We start from the raw sequence: 13,547 nt of genomic DNA on the forward strand, positions 1-13,547 counted from the left end.
CAGCAGCGCAACAATCTTGGTGAACTCAGCAAGGAATAGTGAATTTTTACACTTCTTCAAGAAAAGTAATGAAGTCCATTCCGTTGACCTTGCCGACCTCAATAGTGAGGCAATTAACACCGCCATACCTGGTCTACGCGTTTAGAAACAACTGCATTCTTTTTGTGATGCACGTCAGAATCATGCGAACTCCCTGACTTTACACAGATTTCAAGTACTGTAACGTACAAATGTGAAGATTTGGTTTGAAGATAAGATTTGAAGATTTGAAGAAAACATTTGAAGAATTGAAGACTCACCTAGGTCAGCTGTCTGATTGATTGGTTGATTGATTCATTGATTGTAGGGTTTAACGCGCCGACGCAACGCAGGCGATGAGGCGCGCCGTTGTGGTGGGCTCCGGGTTAATTTTGACCACCTGGGGATCTTTAACGTGCCCCGAAATCTCGTACACACGGGCGTTTTTGCTTTTCGCCTCCATCAGAAAAGCGACCGCCGCGGCTGGGAATTAGTTCAGCTGTCTAAATATACTGTTGTGGCACGACAATATCACAAACATTAAAGGCGTAGCAACGCTTAACCATAATGGCCTAGTCCGTTTCGCTCTCCTACAACAACCCAACAACCTAGGAGCCTTTGTTAGGCTTCTACTGTGAATACTCGGTGAAGCTGTACTGTTTTCTACCCATGCCTCCTCGTTCTGCAGCACGTACTGGTTGCTGGTGTTTCGGAGCTCCTCTTAACTATAGTGAAATTTGGTGTTGCTGAAAATTAAGAAAATCATTGGTATATTTTCAGACCAGTTTTTTATTAAATTCTTGAATAGTAACCCCAGCCAGCACATTAGAAGAACTGAAAAATCCTAAAGGTAGTTATAAGCATGAATTTTGTACTATTATGAGCAATATGAAAGAGAACACAGGAACGCGTGGCGCACAGCCTCGAAACAGACTCGGAGCGATACGCGGATGGCGCTGTGAAAAACAAAGGGGAAAGGAGGGCGCTCTTCCACTAACTGCTGGCACTCCCACCACGCTGGGATTTCTACAAAGCAGCAGCTTACGTCATTTTGCCGATAATATGGTATCGTCCTACAGCCGATAAGACGCCCGGCGGGAATGGGAACAGTTGTTAGAACAGCGTCCCCCTTTCCACTTTGTTTCCGATGGCGGCCGCTGCGTATCACTCATAGCTGGGTCTGAGGGTGTTTTATACGCGTTCCTGTGTTCCCTTTCATATTGCTCATAATAGTACATCATGCACTGCCAATATATCAATTATATATGCAGAAAACAACCTAGTAGCAGAATTTTTTACGACACTAAGCAAGATTGTATAATATACTGTGCACCTTTCAATGCCGAGCGTACTGGTCTTTCGGTTCAGAATAAGATGTACTGGAGCGCAGTCCCAACATCAAAACAAATTATCAAAAAAGAAATAGCGTCGGAATTGATTCTGTCGATTACTGTTTTCTATTCTCAAAGGCCACCTTAATAGTCTGGTTGTGTCCTGACTAGCTGCCAAAAACAGTCATTGTTTCCTAATCATTGATAATTTCTTGCGCGGTACAGTAGGATACTAATCCTAGCTAACCATCGTGTACTAACCAAGTTCACTGAAATGATAAACTCAAACTCCCTACGCCATTTTCCCTGAACACAGCGTTGGCGTCAGCTGGCGCTATCGTACGCCATAATAAGCACTATGACTATCAAATGCAATACGTGCAAGTGTACAAGCACGGCCTTTCAGCTGCGGCACCTTGGAGCATTGGTGGCGGCGCGTACTTAGAGTAGCGGCACGTGCACGGACAGTAGATGGCACGATGCGAAGTTTCCCCCACCCAGTGGTAAGAACACCAAAACACAGATTAGGGGACGACAGCTCAGCTGGAACACGGACAGAAAGGAAGAGAACCAGACACACATGAGCGCTGGTGTGTGTCTAGCTCTCTCCCTTTCTGTCCATGTGCCAGCTGCGCTGTCGTCTCCTAATCATGTTCAACCAACAAGCTCAAATAGCCACTTTAGTCCAAAACACCGACTCCACCGCATTTGGTGCCAGACAAATGACATTTAGGAACATAAAATGTTGGAACTGATATAGCCGGAATGTCCAAACGTACTGCATATTGTGGTTATTTTGCTTTCTGATTTTGTTTCCACGTGGTTGGTCTCATTTTGCCACATCTGTCAGCGGTCACTCGAGTTAAGTTATATTTGTATTTACCTTGTTTTCCTCAATGCGGGAGAAAATACCTTGAACACACCTGTCCGGGAAAGCCGCATCTGTGGCAATTCTATCCAGGTCGGGAAATGCACGGCTGCATGCACTTGTTTAGCTTGGAACAGCTGTCCCCACGGCAACGGGTGGTAATGCCACGGGCAATGCGGCGGGAGTCATGAGACCCTGCCGATTTGCCGCAAAACCGTAATTGCGTCAATGTTGCGGAGAATCAATTGTTTGGTGTAAGATTGTGATGTAGGGCGCAACTTACCTGCACGACGCTCTGGCGTAGGTTTCCGTGAAAGAAGCCCAAAGGAGCAAATAGAAGCCTAACTTCGGTACCTACAATGTTGCGGTATTCATACATAAAATAAAGTTGACTTGAGTTGAGTTGAAAGATCGCCAGCACAACGAGACTCAAATGAAGCGAAATGAGGTCGGCCCTTTAAGGGTTGAACTACAGGCACGTAAGGTGACACAAATCAGCACAGCGACCGCACGCTTACTGGTTTGAGAGTAAGGCTATGTTCGGACTACCGACGTAAAAGCCGTATCGTGATCTATGAACGTAAAAAACGGCGTGCCACGCAGTTCGGTTGACTGAGACGTGAAAAGACGTAATTCTTTAAAGTTATTACGACAGTTGCGGCAATAGTCTGAACCGGGCTAACGTAGCCAAATGAATAACACACATAGGAATTAACACTGGATGTATTTTAAAGATGGCAAATATAAACAAAAAAACCTGAAAGGCAGAAAATGAAGCGCGGACACCTGCCTGCGTCTAAGAGCATCGGTAATTTTGATATCTTCATACAGGAGACGTGCGCACACTTCTTTCCTATTTTTAACAAATCAAACCACCAACAGCTAGAAAAAGTTGCCCAGCACTTTATGGAGGCAGTAAAAATCATCTCACAAAACCGGTTGGACGAGTTGAAATGGCTAGCACATACCCTTAAGGAATGCTGGTGCAAAGAATTTCGGAAAGAGTGTTCGTGTGTGGCAGTTCCTCTAGCAGGCTGCTAGTATATGTATCTTTCTTATTATGTTGAAAATATTCCTCGGCATTGGTACCGTTCTCAGCATCATGACATTACTGCAGCTGTTTATGTCTTAAATTTTCACTCACCAGTTAACCAGTATCATTGTGAACACATCGACACTTACCTCGATAAGTTTACACCTTCTAATATGATTAAAGTTAGACCAAGGTAATTTCTTAGTGCACAATGATTGTTGATTTTATGGCAGACGCCATTTTTTCATTCATGCAATCTGCACTTACGATAGTCACAATTTAACGCACACAAATTTATTTCGCCTATTTTGTGTTCTTTTCAGGCACATTTGGAATGCTGCGTTTCTTCGGAAGACTTTGAGAACAGAACTTCCTGCACTCGGGAAAGCTGCTCGATCCAGCCTGCAAGTAGGCGCGCTGTACATGTTTCTAGAAAGGTACGTAAAAATACTCAGAATATACATCCGTGCAGTTCAGCTCTGTACTTTTTTTCAAGACTGAGCAAGTTTCCTAGAAGCAGTGTCATCATTTGCTTTTTTAACCGAAATTTGGTTTTTATATATGTGTCTACATCTATAAAGGCGACATCAATACGATTTAGAAAGTTCTAACCTAGATTCTGAGTTGTCAACAGTTTCTTTTACTTTAGCCACAACTCTTCTTCGCGTAAATGACCAAACCGAAGGGCCCTTCGTGGTTATCCATTAGCGGCGAAAAACCTTGGGCTCTGCATCGCGAGTTTCATATGCACAATTTTCTAGTATCAATCGATAACCACGTAGGCAGTGGAGTAGTTTCACGTGGCAGGGGGTTGTTTCGTGAATCCGGATTCCTAGTTTGATGTACTGGTCTTACTTGTGGTGTGACACCTACGTACATACCGCAGGCATCGTAGAGGTCCGTGGTGAAAGCGCACAATCCGAAAGGGCAACCGAGACAAAAGTAAAATTCATAAGATTGGTTTCTTAGGCAAGTCGGTCACTCCTCGTATAAGTGAGCGCGAAAGGAACAAAGACACACGAAGTGGACGGGACGTGGCGCTACTATCAACTCGTTTATTTTCATTTATTTGTATTTGCTTGTGCCCCTCCCCCTTTCTTTCTTTTTTTCGTTCGCTGTGTATCTTCCCGTACAAAATCGCGCATCACACAGTGAAAATAAACGAGTTGACCGTAGCGCCGTGTCCCGCCCACTTCGTTTGTCCTTGGTCCTTTCGCGCTCACTGATACGATAAAATTCATAACTCGTCACTAACAGGGACCAAACAAAGCTTGAATGTTTTGCAACAGTGTACCTTACTGTTTACCACTTAGTATGTCTCAGTGATTTATATATATGTTTACTGCGCGAGAAAAACATGATATTGAAAAAAGGTCAAAATTATTCTGTACTGCATGCCACTCAAATCCATGTGTTCCTGATACCAGGTATCATTGCTTCCGTGATTTCTTATTACTCATGTAGGGTTGTATAATATCGATACAACTTTACCAGGATAAGCAATTCTGCAAATAAATACGGTAATTTCACCGTTATTGGGCAATACCGGCAATCACTCATACGTGGTTGCAAGGAACTTATCTTCGGAGGCATTTTTCCTCCGTGATGCTAGTCCGCAGCTGTCGCTGACTTTCTCAACGCTCGCAGCAATTGAATTTGCTCAGCATTTGTGTTTCAAACTCAAAGCCAAATCATCATATGTAACACCTTTTACGGTCGCTGAGGACTAGCAACTTGAAACTATAACGTCTAAGAGTCTTTTCCGGAATTCGGAAGGTTCCCTTTTGGAGACCCCTCTTCGAGATTGAAGGAAGCGAATGCATTGCACGGCATGAAGCAAAGAATTCCCGATGTTCGTGAAATTCACCTTGCTGCTCGTATCTCACGCCCGAAAGGACGTTGAGGGCGATATATGCATATGGTGATCTAGTCGGCACATTTAGTATGGTTCCCAAAATTGCTTCCAGTTGTGGCTAGAAAATGCCACCATCATGGAGCTGGCGCCCACTGCATGACGCTATTGTTTCACATATTTGTTTCTTTCGTACTTCGTATCGATAAGCACCTTACCGACCGTTACACGTTCCTTCGGTAAACCAGTGCCCAACGAGGACTTAGCAAGGAGGAAAAATTCGGCCACTCACACCTTCGCTCATGTCAGAACTGGTAATACGTGAAGGCGGTTTCTACAATGCACGTATACATTATACACAGTTCGTTGTTTATATAATCCCCGATGTTTAACAGCGGGAGAGCAGTTTTCAAAATGGTTGCTTTCATTAGGAATAATTTACGCCGCATGTTTGACAGCATGTTTGACAGGAGAAAAGCTCGCAGATGAAGTGAACTCGAGCTGACGAAATACATAGGGTTAGCATTTAGTGGTGTAAGCTCCTTTGCAAAATAAGTGCTATACTAGCAATATTTAAAAACAAACTATCCTCATCGCCCTTGATATATTTACGGCAGTAATAAAAATTGTGCGCAGATCTTCCATAACTACACTCCCAACGTTAAAACGTTGGTGTAGCCTGCCTCTATGATGTGTTATCTGATTGATGCAGCCTGTATACAGCAGTGGCGCAAAATACGTCATCCGCTTTACCATTTTCCCGCGATCTTGAATGTACTGGTCACTTAATTCCTCTCTTTTATGTCATATCCTACAAGTAGGTATAGAATGCTACTCTTTTGAAATATGGGGCGAAATCGTGCAGCACCAATACATAAATTATACAAAGTAATTGCTCGGCGGTAGTACTGTTTCGACTTTTATGCAAATTGTACGAATTATTTGGCAGCTGTCTATTGCAACGTGGCGAGAGTTGCAATTCCTGCACAAAAAACCTACACTGTATAATACCTGCAGCCTATCGAAAGGAATAAAAATTGTTTTCTCGCTATCGGTTGTTCAATATTGCGTCGGGTGTTATTTTATTGATATTACTGTTGATAGACTACAACAGAAAATTCAGCAAAGATCTATCTGCCCATTGGAAAACTAGCACTACCGAAAAAAGGAAAAAGAAACTGTCTTGAAACATTTTTTTTGTGACACGTATGATTTTTCATTTCTTGTCAAGAGTACCCGAATGTGCAAATATTAAAAAAATGCAGTTTCTTATGTCGCGCAGATAATATGCCGTAAATCGTTTCCAAAGATGCAGTAAACGCTGTTATAACTTCGTTTGGTTTAGGTTTCTGGCGAACTGGGCGAGTTTGAACGTCCCAATTTTTTATACGCTCCAAAAAATACGCGTGATAGACGCTCAGAAATGACGACGCATACTGACATTTAATGAGGACGATTACTCGCCGTTTTCGTTTCGAAAATACCGATTGACGAGCAGAAGGTGCGACAAGATACCCGAGCTGCAACCACCGGTCGTAGTATAAAAAAAACAACAAAACAAGTGAAAATCCAGACACCCATGAGCAAGAACAATTACCACGTGCGATTCTAAAACAAAAGCGTCGTCTTTTCTACATGTCCAGGGCTCCTCTTTCAAAAAGGGCGGTTAATGGCTGCCTCGGCTCCGCAATTAGTTATTCCCAATAAATATCTGCAGAAGCCCAGAAGCCCGCGTATCCTAAGGCAAAGCATCCTAATGCCGCCTGTTCGAAGTGAGTTCTTTACAGCGATATATGGCTACGAGTAGCGAAAGAGGTATTATTTTATTCCTTTTCAGCATTTTTTTGTTTCTGTTCGCGAATGATGCGAATTTATAACATTATAGCGACGAAATGATAGCCTTTACCCCGAAAATTGTTTTATTTTTCGAAGAAGCAAGGCTAACTGCTGGGTTGGTCCATTTACACTATTTTTTGTTCGTATTTCCAACGTTATTTTGCGGACCTTTTTGTTTATTCTCGGTTTGGGGGGGGAGATTTACAACAGGCTTATTTTTGATTTTGTCATATGCTTGTTGTTGAAAATTTATTTCTTCAATTTTTCTGATTTTTTTTTGTTTTTCAAAGTTCAGTCCAACCAAGTATCTCCATTTACGATATTATGACGAATACAGGTGGAACTTTCGCTAAATATGCATTTTTGTGGAAAGGGCGTGCACGGTTTTTCGTCTCTTTCGTTATTTTTTATTTCGTATTTTGCGCGTTCTTTCTGCAGACATTTTGTCATTTATTCTTTGGTTTTGGGGGGAGATGTATAACATGCATGTTTTTGATTGTGTCATGACATTATTTGGTAGAATTTAATTTTTTTTATTTTGCTTTTTTGTCGGGTTTTCAAAATTCTGGGCGACCATTTATCTCCATTGACGCTATTATGACGGTAAACAGGTAACTTCCGCCCAATGTACATTTTTGTGGAAAAGCAGGGCGTTACATGGTTCTGAATTTCGCCGTTCTTTTTATTTCGAATTTTGAGCGTTCTTTCGCACACTTCTTTTTATTCTTTTGTTTTGGGGGGAGATGTCTAAGATGCATATATTTTTTTTTTGTCAGATCATTTTTGTTAAAATTGCATTTCTTTATTCCTTTTTGTTTTGTTTTTCAACGTCATGTAAGACCAATTATCTCCCTTTACGCTATTGCAACGATTAAAGCTGGAACTTACGCGAAATCTGCATTTTTGTGAGAATGTACGGTGGTACAGGGTACACTATTTCGCCATTTTTTGAATTTCGTATTTTCAGCGTTCTGTTGCGGACTTTTTCGTTTATTATTTAGTTCTTGCCGGGAATGTATACGATGCGTATTTTTGATTTTGTCAGATCATTTTTGGTAAAAGCTTATTTCTTTTTATTCTCATTTTTTTATATTTCAAAATTCTCTCCAACCAATCATCTCCATTAACGCTATTATAACGTTTGAAGGTGGAACTTCCGCCAAATCTGCATTTTTGCGGAAATCCACAGCGTTACACGTTCCCGGCTGTGGAGGTACTCGGCAAAGAATGCTACGCATTAATAACAATGTGAGCTTCCTAAAAACCGTTCAACTAGGGCGCAGCAAGAGCGTTTTACAAGGCTAGCGGCTGCCTATATACCCAACTTATGCAAGGAACATCACACTGAGGCTGCGATATCGCAAGAAGATTAAATTGTGTATTTCTGTATGCATCATCGAGATACATTTACGGATTTTGTTCTCATCCAGGACCAGGTGCGATACCCGGAAGCCGTTAAAACGTATGATATGCTGGACTTCTTGACACTGTAAGGCAATATAAGACCATGGAAAATTCTTTCTCTTTGCCTCTCGCGATACAATGCTGAAAATTTTGAAATATACCTGATGACGCATCCGCTGAAGCGCAAGAGTTAATAACACACAGTGCCTCACTCCGGTCGAACATCTTTCTCTACCTCACCAAGCACCGTGAAGTTGCGCTACCAAATCACTTAGATTTGAAGCATTTTCCTATCCGGCTATCTCTGGTGACCTGACTGAGCAGTTTACCCGTTCGAAACAATGGCCCCGTATCCAAGAGAGAGAAAGAGAGAGAAAGACGTGCTTTATTTGAGGCCTGTGCGAGAGCACTCTTGCTGTCTGCATCAGTGCTGGCCTGTGAGGGTGGTTGAGTCGTCAGGGAGGGCGGGTGGGATGGTAGGAGTGTCTGTGGTAGGTACTCAATACGCCTCTTGGACCCTCGTCGGCATAGCCAAACGCGGCAAGAGAGGTCCATAACAAAGTGAGCGTGGTGATGTTTCGTGTTAACGGTAGCACCCAGTCAAAGTACGTCTGGGCGACCATTTCTTTACAATGTAAAGGTGTTATACCTCCAGGTATGGAGGTGCCAACAAACCCGTCCCTTACTCCTAATCCCCAACCTACAAACGAGCACTGGGTGGCAGGGCTGACTAGCTCCAACCTCTCCTCCCAGCGAAGCGTGGTGGAGAGGGCCCGGGTGGTGAGCGCAGGCCAAGGCTCACCTAAATAAAGTTTACTCCTCCCCCTTTTCCCTCCGATCGAAACAGACATCTTGGTGCACTACAGGTGGCTACGGCCCTAAAATTGCGCTGCATACCTCCCGGTCATTGCAGACCGAAATAATGACTGACTTGTTGACTTGGCAATTTTCTTTGCGCTGTGGATGCATGGGAACCGCGGCGTGGATGTGCGACGGCATGGCTTTGGGGAAGCAAGAAAACAGGGCGAATAAGAGCTATCCCGATGCAAGTTGCTGACCGGAGCAAGTAATTCGGTGTATGGGCACAAAAGCACCTTACACCGTTTCCGCCATTTTCGAACAGCTAATAACCCGCCGCGGTAGCCCAGGGGCTAAGGCGTCGTGCTGCTCAGCGCAAGGACGTGAATTCGATCCCGGCTTTTCGGATGGAGGCGAAAAAGGAAACGTTGATATTTCGGTGCATGTTTAAGATTCCCAGGTGGTCAAAACTAATCCGGAGGGCTCCACTACGGCGCGCCTCATAGCCCGTTGTCTAGCGTACGCGCCTTAAACCTCGCAATCAATCCAACAGCTAATATGTTTACCTCTCTATAACAATAGTCGGTTGCTTTAACCAAATGTGCAGGGTAGCTGACTTTTAAAGCAAAGCTTTCTAGCTCTACCAGTCAACGGTTCTTTCGTGGCGTGCGGGACAACGAACTCCCAACGCGTCGGAGGCGGCGGCGGGGGGAGGGAGATGTGGGGCGGCGGGTTTCACTCAGGCAGCACACTAGAGATGGCGTTGCGAATTTACCCGGCGTTCCCCGCGTGGAAGTGCCTGCTCGCCGATGGCGGCGTCAGCGGTACGGCTTTGTCGTCTGCTTTAGCAACAGTTGTTTTGGGCCTGTTTTTGTGCAGCTTCGCGTCCATTGCGCGGTGCATTCCCACGGCTTGATTAACTTGTTCGACAACACCTCCAGGGTAACCCGCACCCGACGGAATAAAGTAGTCGTACGGCAAAGATACGATAACGATTGGTCTGCAGGGCAGGAAAACAAAATGTAGAGACCACATACAGACATCTGGCCGCTAGAGAAACGCTACCTTTTCCTCACTGCTTTCCACGAATGGAACTCGGCTTTCTTTATTGCTGATTACAAATTCGGTTGTGTTTTAAGAGGTATTAAAAAGGCGAAAGTAGCAACTGGTTCTGATGAATCGCGATTATAAGAGTTCCCTCAGCTTTTTCGCAATTCCCAAACTTACTAAACTAACTAGTTTAAATCGGTTTAAATGGGAATCACTAAGCTCACATGCCGAATTGTTTCGGTGGCTTTGCTTGTGTCGCGCGGTGCTGTAGCCCTAATCTAGCACATCAGGATGGCTAGGTTCCGCTGCCTCACTCTTCGAAAGAAGCTCCTCTCCATTTTCTTTTTGCCGACTCACGGCCGGGCTACAGCGGCGTCGTCCGCCACTCTAGCCCGGCCGTGGCCGACGCTGCTTTTGTTTCGGGACACTTCCCCGCGAATTCCAGGTAACGGCTGGCAGAATCTCTAGTTTCACTCTTTGTAGAGCCATGTGTGTGAATTCAAGTGACGTCGCAATGGAAATTGTTGTGGCTGTCGTTTAAAGCTTTCCTTTCCAACCACCTCAGTCGTATAAAATAGACTCGAAGCAATTACTGCTTAAACTGCCTAACGATAGCTTTCCAATCAATTGGGAACATTGAGTTATAAATGTCTGCAAAGAATACACATTTGCCCTTTTTTAGCGCGTTTACCTCAGTAGCTACGTACCTCAGCTGAGACTTCGTTATAGCTCAATTTTAATGGTCGTAACAATAGCAAAGTAACACCAACCTCCAATTATAGCTCTTCGAGGACTATTTTTGCCCGCACTCGATTTACACTATTACGAAGAGCGACGTCTACAGTACGCCAAACCAACGGCCGCGACACCCTCCAACACATAGTAGCAAAGCCAGACAGCAGGTCGGCAAAGACGGCGTGGTAGGAGATTTGACGCAGCAAATCCGTCGTAAGGTACCCAAGGACGTCATGGCCAAGGGCAACGGGCTCCATACTACCATTCAGCAGCACGTACAACCATACTCACTTACTCTGCGTATCCAACTCGCATCGAAAACATCCCCACAAGGGATACTGGTCCCAAAGTAATACTGACCAAAATTGTTGCAGAAGCGCTATAACAAAATCTATCAGAGTCACTGTGCTTCGATTACAACTTTTCCGGGACTATGGTGCCAATCGCCCCTCTGCTTAGAACGCTAATATGTAACAAATTAGCGACTGCATGGGGTTTCCCCATGTCATGTCTGTCATAACCTCACTGGACAAATGGGTTGCAGCCCCACAGAAGTAAATGAATAAAAGTTATGAAGCGATCACCCTGACCAAAAAAGTGCATGTATTGCACCCTCACTTGCACAACCCTTGGGAAACTCGCAAAAGCTTCCCAGAATAATGGGACAGTCATAATATAGGAGGAACCTCATTAACACAATAGGGTAGCATGCAGTAGAGTATGCATGCAGAAAACACAACCGGACTGGCGTCACGTGTACAGGAATCCACAGGGCATTTGGGGATGGTGAAGGCATGCACGCAACTACTGTGCCTGCTATCCACAACACTCATTTATACGGAAAGTCAAAACGCAATTAAGCACTGGCCGCTCTCCTATTCTGGCACCAATGATATCACACTACACCAACTCAAAGAGTGCTAAGTTGGCATACTCCTACTTCCTGCCCTTCTGCGCATATGCGAGGGCCACCCAGACCCAGAGCGCGACAAGCCAATATTCACCCGAGAGGTGTAGCACGCACTTCAAGCCCGGAACTTTAACACAACTGTGGACAAGTATCGAGCCACAAAAATTTTCTAGGGAACCTAAAGGACACATAATCTAAGAAATATGGAGTGCTTCAAATAATATTGGAAACGGGGCACAATATCAGTGCAGCAGGGATGCGTCAAACTGGTACACGTATGGAATACAGACAAATCCACCAAGCTGAGGATATTGAGCTTCAGTGAAGTCAGGCGCAGGGAAGCTCTTCGACTTTGTGATAATCTTCAGGCCCACAAAAGTGTCTAGAAGCCCAAGACATTATACTCCCACACGATTAACGGCAGTCATCCGCCCATCTGTCTGCGCATGACAGCCCCCTCCAAACACTTCCAGAAACAAATACAAAACACTTCTTAAAACACATTTCGCCTCACTATCCTATGGCTACCCTCTATTTTGATCTGAAAGGAATGTTTCCCAAACTGAACCGCAACACCATTGTCGCAACACCATTGTCGCAAGGGACATCGACTATAGTCAATGAATGTACGATTACACCCAGCATTCCTCACGGGTTGCATAGAGAATGTAGGAACGGGCACACCGCTAACAGCTCTTGAAACCACGACCATCAAAACGACACTTAGAAGCACCGATGCTCCCACCGTTCCTATTTAATATAGCCATGACGAAGCTCCCGGCGCAGGTCCACTCTATGTTGTAGATTAATCACACCCTCAACGCAGACGGCACCGCTTTGTGCCGCTGGGGATAGGAAGTGGACATGCAGGACGCACTCAAACAGGCTACGGACGCAGTCCTACAATATGGCGGTAAGCGCACTCCTCTGTGTTTCCAAAAGAACTAATGAATGCTTTCAAGAGCAAGCAGTGCAGCAGACACTCAGGAAAGCCACAATAAACTATAGACTCGACGTCAAAAACAAACAGCACCTGATATACGTATACTGGACTGCAGCACCAGCAAAACCGGAAAGCAATGCTTACGATCCGATGTCTTCACCGCACCGCCTACATTTATAGGTACAATGACAGGAGTCACTAACCGGCATCAGAGAGTGAAGGGAAATGGCATTATCATGGTGGTGATGGCCGTAGAGTGAGGCACGTCATGTGTGTCACGCCTGTGGGGAGCGCCTTGGCACGACACCTTCTGGCCTAGGGGGTGTCGCCCGAAGCCCCTCGCCATGGGCTCCCTTCCCTCGCCCTCCTCGCCTTCCGTGCGGCCACCGGGCCGCGAGACTTGGGGACGTCGGGGCCCGAAGGATGGCGCTGGCGGACACGGGGCAGCGGGCAGAGAGGTGAAGGAGCGGGCGGTGGTGAAGGAGAACCGCGCGCGGGGACTCGGACTCGGGACGCAGAGTGTTTTTGGTGTGTGCGTGTGTATGCCCGGACGAGGATGTAAGTAAAGAGTTATTTCACGCAACCGCAGTGTGCCTCATTCCTTGGCATGCCGTAGAGAGCAGGCCCACACGCCTTACCTTCAGCTGAAATCAAGAGAATTAAACTAATTAGCATACCTTTACACATAGCGTACAATTAAGCGCTAAGTGTCCCTCCTCACACGAACGCCAGCTTAGTTCACGGGTTAAAGAAGCACAGCAGGGCACAG

At 45.1% G+C, this 13,547-nt stretch overlaps 1 protein-coding gene across 1 annotated transcript in view; it reads left to right on the forward strand.

Annotated features, from left to right (window-relative positions):
* Positions 1–13,547, forward strand: part of LOC144166604 (ATP-binding cassette sub-family C member 4-like) — a 216,827-nt gene that overhangs the window by 76,557 nt on the left and 126,723 nt on the right. Inside the window, exon 7 of the mRNA XM_077696121.1 lies at positions 3,574–3,687. Coding sequence (XP_077552247.1) covers positions 3,574–3,687 — 114 coding nt within the window. The remainder of the gene's footprint in view (positions 1–3,573; positions 3,688–13,547) is intronic.

This window comes from Haemaphysalis longicornis, unplaced genomic scaffold, assembly GCF_048455015.1.
Source record: "Haemaphysalis longicornis isolate Haplotype H1 unplaced genomic scaffold, Haemaphysalis longicornis Haplotype H1 scaffold_1, whole genome shotgun sequence".
Classification (NCBI taxonomy): domain Eukaryota; kingdom Metazoa; phylum Arthropoda; class Arachnida; order Ixodida; family Ixodidae; genus Haemaphysalis; species Haemaphysalis longicornis.